The sequence below is a fragment of the Pelmatolapia mariae genome, linkage group LG3_W (genome assembly GCF_036321145.2).
Source record: "Pelmatolapia mariae isolate MD_Pm_ZW linkage group LG3_W, Pm_UMD_F_2, whole genome shotgun sequence".
Classification (NCBI taxonomy): domain Eukaryota; kingdom Metazoa; phylum Chordata; class Actinopteri; order Cichliformes; family Cichlidae; genus Pelmatolapia; species Pelmatolapia mariae.
Genome location: NC_086229.1, coordinates 81,019,007 through 81,026,404, shown reverse-complemented (window position 1 = coordinate 81,026,404; position 7,398 = coordinate 81,019,007). Strand labels below are relative to the sequence as shown.

The window sequence follows — 7,398 nt, the reverse complement described above, 5'->3', positions numbered from 1 at the left end:
GTCCATCACAGCCACTGTCTGTTCTTTTCATACTTCTGTTTTCTGATGTTTGATGTTGTTTTCACACTTTTGCCATTCCTGGTAAACTTCACTGACACATTCCCTTCCCTGCTTTCGTCTACTTGTCAACCAATCAGCAATCGGACTGATGCACCCACATGGAGCATGCTATTGGGATTTCAGAGGACTGCATGGAAGCACGTTTACATTGGTTGAAAAATCCTATGTGTAGCCTCTCAGCTAGCATGGGTAAGTTAGCCAGTAAGCAATTAAGTATGCAGGCTGACACAGGTAAGTATACTCCAGTGGTACATTGCATAGAACAAGGTTAACATTATTTCTTTAACTAGCCATGTCTATAATAAGGTACCACTACTACTACCATGACCTACCACTACTTTCATCCCACATATACTATCAAAACTAAGCTAACTTTGGCCATGTTAGCTTAGTTGGCCTGTTAGCTTATGAGAGCTTTAATAAAAGCTATTTTTCTGCAGTGCCAATCATATAAAATAATTTTACAATGAGACATTTAGAAAAACATGCTTTCAAGCACATGCTGCATTGTCTGTAAATATCTTTATGTTTACTGCATTACTTGAATCTAAATGTCTCCCACGTAAAAGCGTAGGTGTAAGCTAGCAAGCTGTGTGGTTGTAATGGCTTGCTGGGACACTGAGTGGAAGTGATCCATTTATCATTCCACTTGTGCTTTCCCTGCTGTAAAGTCAAAATGTTTGCCAAGCAAAAAAGTCTCTTGGCATTAGGTGTGCATACTGAAGTGACAGTCAATAATGGTTAACCAGCATCAAGCAACACCTGCCACTGGAAAGTGGCTCAATGAATACCAGCAACATACCACCCGAGAGCAGCAGGGAATGTGACATATGCCACTGAACCAGGAGTGGCATACCACTCCACACTTTTCAACCAGGGTGTCACTTGGTGTTTAGTCATAAAATAAAGTGCTGGATGTACTGAAACCGCACAGCCACAGTAATTCAGATTTGACCAAAAGTGCTGCACCAACGGAGTGACGCTGTAAGCCACAGAGCCAGGCAGCTAACACGGCAAAAAGGCATGACATCCAGCGGTTGTGGGTCCCCTTGTGATGAAATTAATTATTTCTGTGGGACTGCAATGGAAATCACTGCGGCCTATAGGTCACATTTCACTTTTCGAAGGTGGACCGGACCTGGATGCAAAGGTCAGCTGTCAGAAAGCTTTTATGTCCTCCAAAAGCAACTGGTGGCCTGTTTGGACATGACGGACTACAGTGGATTAGACCAAGACTCTCTGACTCTGACTGCAAGTGCTGCTGAAAGCCCCATAATAGCTCATTAAAGAGCAAGAAAACACATTCTCTCACCCTTTTTTTCCATACCAGTAGTTACATGTTTCCAAACGGTGCTCGCTCACATTGTTTTCCAGCAGCCTGCTCAGTATCCAGCACTGTTTTCCCATCTAAGATCTCATACTTCTCTTTGTTTAAGATAAGATATTATGGAGTGTTCAAAGAATGCTGCATATTGTAGCTAAAGCCAAATAAAGACTTGAGATTTTAAAAAAGAAAAAAGTGAACACCACTGCAATCTAGAGCAGCCTGCTTTAACAGATAAATGGAAGCTGGATAATTCAGTTTCAGAACTGTACAGTAAGGGAGGGGTATAAATAACTGCTTCCAAATATAGCACAATATTTGAACTTCCTCTCACATTCCTGCTATGAGCTGCTATCACCATGGCCATTTTGCCTGCCTAAAGAACCCACTGCAGATTAAAGGCCACACCAGCCCCCCATGAGGTGTTTGTCACTCTCCACATCCGTGCAACTGTGCGCAGCATCTGTCTTCCTTGTCACATTAAAGTAAACTGACCGCTTCGGCAACACCCCAAAATAAAATTGAGGGTAGTGGGAAAAAAAAAAAAAAAAAAGATGAAGAAGTGAGAACAGAAAAGAGCCTAGACGTGGCCCCGGCTGCACTCCGCTGTTGAAGTAATTAGCCCCCTGGTTGACGTGCGCTCCTCGTGGGACTCCACCGTGACATGTTCAAATGAGTATTGGCAGTGTGCGACACCAGCTGTGGGCCTCCTGCAGGGAGCCGCTGTAGCATGCACTGAGCATGACACCAGCCCTTTAGACTCCGAAGAGCATGAGCAGTGGCCTTGAGCTTGTTTTACAGCTAAAGGAAGCAACTGTAAACTGTGACTTCTGAACTTTTTATGTCAGGTGATTCAGGCGGTGATGCTCTACTGACTGTCCACCAAACACACACACACACATTCAAATCTGTGTCTGTGCTACAGATGGGCTCAGCAACTCTAAAAGGGGGCTTAGACACGATGAGGGGAGGGCAGCCAGGCATTAATCAGACCCATTCTGCAGCAGAAATTGAACCACACCCGCTCTGTGTGGAATTCCCACTCTACCCACCCACGGCACCAATTTGGCAACCCCTGGTGGGAGGGCACATGACTGGCAACACCAACATATCCAAGAAAGGGGGCTGCCACACCCATCCTTATCTTTTCAAGGCCTCACTTTTGCTCAGTGATCGCATTTATTAAATGATAAACGAGTCGCAGCCAAATCACGCTTTATTTGAAAGGACTATATTTAACCACGCACAAACTCGATCGTGTGAGTATTATTTCTAGAACACACACAAAAAAGATATTTTTAGTCGTGTTATTTATGAACGCTGCTTTAATTGGATATTTTGTATCACCTGATGAAACAAAGGCTTCATAGCCAAGAGCTGCTCAACAGTTCCTCCTAGTGGTCGAATAATATTATAAAAAAAACTGAGCTTGAAAGGAAACCTATTTGAATCTTTACTGCATTATTTATGTCATTTTATTGGAACATTTATAAATATAGATGAGACACATTAACATAAACAGACATGATACATTTGAGATTTCAGGTCCAAAGTAGATCATAAATAGTCACAATATTGATCTAAAAAGCGAAAGTGCACGTGGTTGTTTTCGCTGGATCCGTGAAGACGGCCATGAAGAATCAGAATCAAACAGCGAAATGCTAAAGTGTAAGATAAGTACACATGAATTCAAGTGAAGTGCACGAGTGTAAGGTGTCTGTGTGTGGAGGTGCTTGGGACTGCAGGAGGTTTCAATCCTCTGGATCCTCATTAGTTTCTTACAGGAGTGCCGTTTCCTTTCACCGTTTTCTTCAGGTGGTGGTAGTTGGGCAGGATCTTCATGAGGAAGTCCAGCTGCAGAGTCTGAGGCTGTGTGATTAAAAAATAAATTAAAAATCATCCCAGGTTATTACAAATGTGCCTACAAGCCAACAGAACCTGGAGGATCACAGACAAGCATCAGCGTGAAGCACTGACCTGTGGCTTTTCACTCTGCACACGCCTGATGCAGTTTGATCCGTAGACGACTGTGTTCTCCGGCACGACCTCGCACGTGTTGATTTGACAGCACGCGCCGACGATGCAGCCGCTGGTCAGGATCACGTTTCTCCCGAGATCAGCTGGGAATGAACATTACAAAAACACACTGTCAAAAATATGAAAACTGGGCTCACTGTAAAACCATATTTACATGTGAGTTTTAGTGGTTTTTGTAGATTTAAGTAAAGACGTGAAAAAAACAATGTGTCTTTATGACTGGCTGCTAGTAACATAGTACCTAATGATGCGTTGTTGCAATCTTTGCTAGGTTTTCCATTATATGTTGTGACACTGTCAAATACAAAGTTCATCTCTGAGCTAAGTGACTTTATGCTTGAATAATTGATAGGTTGGTAGTGAGTGGCTTTAAAAGACAAACGAAAATGGTTAGGAACAAGGACTGGACTGGAAATAGGTGAAAAAGCAGCCAGTGTCCAAAGAGAAATTTTAAAAGACCTTCAGAAAGCCTGGAGAATTATTGCTCAAGAGCACTTTAAAACATTGTAAGAAAGTCTGGATCCTTGGAAGCAAAATATCAAGAACTCAGGGCGGGCTCAAGACTCGGGTTTTTTCTAATGTTAATGCAGTACTTACCCTTGGACTCAATCACATTGTTGTCTCCAATTTTCAAAGCTTGAGAGACTGTGTCAGACTTGTCAAGGACTTCAACCAGTACATCAGGGGAATGAAACAACTGATATGTAATCAAAAGATATTGCATACTGACTTATATTGCTGTTTTCATACGTGCTTTCCCTTATTTTCTGTCATATATATTGTTACAGTTGTGAGTAAACATGGACAGTCAGCATATGTACAAGTAATCCCTGTGACCACTGAACTCGTTTTCAACTCTGTACAATGTCATAGCGAATGGATAGCTCTAAAATAGTCATCTCAGGCACACAGCTCTAGCTGTGACCACAGAAGCTCCACCCACCAGCCATTCAATCCTTCTGTTTGATAGGGATAGCCAATCACAAAAAAGTTGTCTTAATATGATGGTTCTCAAAATTTTTCCACATTGCCCGCTTCGGAAGCCAAAAGTTTGATTTTTTTTAGTTTGTTTTTTTAATAATAAACAATACCAATAAGAAAGATCCAAGATACATTTGAATGTGATGTGATGCAGTATGTTAAAAACTAGCCTACAATGCATACCAAGGATCCCAGCTGAGCACAATTACAAAGAAGCGATGACACAGTGATGAATAATCAGACTTTCCCATATTTGAAATGTTTGTTATCTTAACTTCACTGTCTTCAAACATTCTCAAAACTATGTCAAAAAGAAAGTTGTTTATTTAACAGTTTGTGGTGCATAAACTGCAACTAAACATGGCACTACTTTGTCCTAAACCTCTCGGGCGTGAGAGGAAAATCCCTGCTCAGCACAGGGTGCGACTCGGCCAGTCAGCCAACAAAAATTGCCCCCTTGGGTACTGCTGGCAACTTTTCCGTCTTTAGCCTGAGGCGATGACGCTGTGTGGGTTGTGATCATTGGTTTCCTGTAAACCTGGTGGAGTTTTTAATCAGAGATTTAATCATTTACGAATGTGCTACGACTAAGTATTTTTCTAATAAATCATCGTCTTTCAAAGAATTGCCACAGTTTGACATATTCGAGTTAAAAATTCATAGAAAATAAACAAAGAGAAATTGATTAAAACTGCTTGTTGGCATGGTAACCTACATGTTTTTAAATTCCAGGAAGCAAAACCGTTTTCACACGCTGTGCCAAAAAAAGAAAGAAAAAAAAAACTGGCCTCCTGTTTCTTAACTAACCCTTCATAAAACAGTTCATGTCACATTCAAATTATATCCTCCAAATCAAATGAGTCTCTCACAAGGAGGCCTGCCCCACATGTTTGAAAACAGCTGGTTTGAGTGGATGAATTTAGAGGCAGCACAGTTACTTTTAGAATAGTAACTAGAACAGTTACTTTTTAGAATATAATAGGAGTGTGGAGTAGATAGAAATGAGCATTAAGTAATTGCACTGTACTGTATGTATATAGTATGTGATAAGCAAGTCAAAGCCTATTAGTGCCCTCTGGTGGACAAACTCTATATGGACAACAATATTCCCAAATGAGAAAAAACATTTAACTTATAAAGCAACAACAACAAAATTTAAAAGATAATTTAAAAAAAATAATAATTAAAAAAAAATCAGGATTGTATATATTTATTTAATAGGCTAATAATTATAGAGGGCCACGAGTGCCAAAATGAATCAAACAAATACATCAATAAATGTGTCATTAAATCATTAAAATTGGAAACAAACACAAATAATTAATTAAATGTATTATATTAATTGATATATGATTAATGATTCATGTATTTAATTAATTATTCATTTCCATTTTAATTAATTAACCACATATTTAATTAAATGATTCATTACGTATTTATTTAATTATTTTTGGCATTCGTGGGCCTACATAAATAATGGCTATTGTTACAGCAAAGGATACCACATCCAACTTCAAACACATTGTTAGTCCCGATTGTCATGGCCTTTGGCTCGACTCCCTCCGAGTCTGGCATTATATTCTCTGGATAACTATCAAGAGACATTAAAGGAATGAAAGTGTGCATGAAAATGATCACTCAGGAAAAAATAAATGTAAAAAAATAAATAAAAGCGAGACTGTAAAGTCCCACATCACCTATGGGTTACCTGTTAACGATAAGCGCCTGCTCCTCTATTAGATTCCCCTCTCCGATGATTATAGGCCCTGCTTCTGCTATGATCCGCGCTTTTGGGTGGACCACTGTTCTAGCGCCTGTGAATGAAGAAGAACTGGATTTAAACGGAGCTTAAAGCAGCAGCTGTAGATTTCTTTCATTCTTTCTTTTTTATTTTGAAGGTCGTAATGATATAAAAGACTCACCGATAGTCACCTCTCCTCTTATTTCGCTTTCAACACACACAACGGCTCCAGCGGCGATTTTAGCACTGCAGGAAAACACGCACAGACACACACAGATATACGGAGATCATCATTCAAATAAACGAGGACTACACGACAGCGAGAATAAGCAGCACACATAGATCATCTCCTGGCTGCTACAGTGTCAGCCAGTGCAATACATGGAGAATATGATTGAACATTTTAATTTCCTGACATCTGTCATTGCTTCAAAATACGCCACGCACGGTGCAGTGCAGGTTGGAAAGCAGGGGGGGTCTACCTTTTCTGTGCCATTAGTTGCTTAGCGTCTGACATCTTCAAGATGAAGAATGAAATGATCCACGGTCGATTATTTATCCTTCAGCTTGGGAGCTCTTGGGTTGATTGCATTTGTCTGGCTGGAACATCGTTTTCCCCCTCTGCTGGGACTCTTATATAAATGCTGCAATGGACTCCAACGCTAAAAACGAGGGGCACAAAGTACAGATTGCAACTTAAGCGACGCACATACTGAATTATCTGTGATTTCAAGCCCAGTTTAATGAGTACCAATTTGTGTTTTTACACACTCACGCTGACATAAAGATCGCCTACTTTTTGCTGCACTGTCGGTGTGCCTCCTGCAGGGTGCAACAATCACCAACTTTTGGAAGCTGATGGAGCTGTACAGTGAGCCAGTGACATTAATGCCTTTAACTAACAGAGAGGAAACAAACTCTGTGCTGACCTGTTTGTTCATTTAGTGTCAAATACGCTCACATTTTTGTGTCTACTGATTTCTCCCAGAGAGCGTAGGCTTTTTCAGAATAATCCAATTTCTGCCTTTGGATTGTCCGTTAAGTGGGATTTATATTTTGTAAAGTCAACCGGAGTTCACTAGGAATAAACCGGAAATTGAACAATGTGTTATTTTCAGATTAAAGCGATCTGCTTTGCCATGTTTAAAACAAGCTCAGTTCAATTTTCTAGTCAAACAAAGTGCATCTGATGTTTGTTATGTCACCCTGTTACTATTATTATGAGAACTTGACTCGTCTTCTTAGGTCTCTTCAG

General features: G+C 40.4%; 1 protein-coding gene across 1 annotated transcript; it reads right to left on the bottom strand.

Moving 5' to 3' along the window:
• Nucleotides 1-2,677: 2,677 nt before the first annotated feature.
• dctn6 (dynactin subunit 6) lies at nucleotides 2,678-6,754 on the bottom strand. The gene is made up of 7 exons (XM_063465014.1): nucleotides 6,626-6,754; nucleotides 6,325-6,389; nucleotides 6,111-6,216; nucleotides 5,905-5,993; nucleotides 4,019-4,066; nucleotides 3,362-3,504; nucleotides 2,678-3,253 (listed from the first exon to the last, which is right to left on the bottom strand). Exons 1-7 carry the CDS (start codon nucleotides 6,658-6,660, stop codon nucleotides 3,155-3,157), a joined length of 585 nt encoding a protein of 194 aa, XP_063321084.1. The 5' UTR covers nucleotides 6,661-6,754; the 3' UTR covers nucleotides 2,678-3,154.
• Between the last annotated feature and the right edge of the window lie 644 nt (nucleotides 6,755-7,398).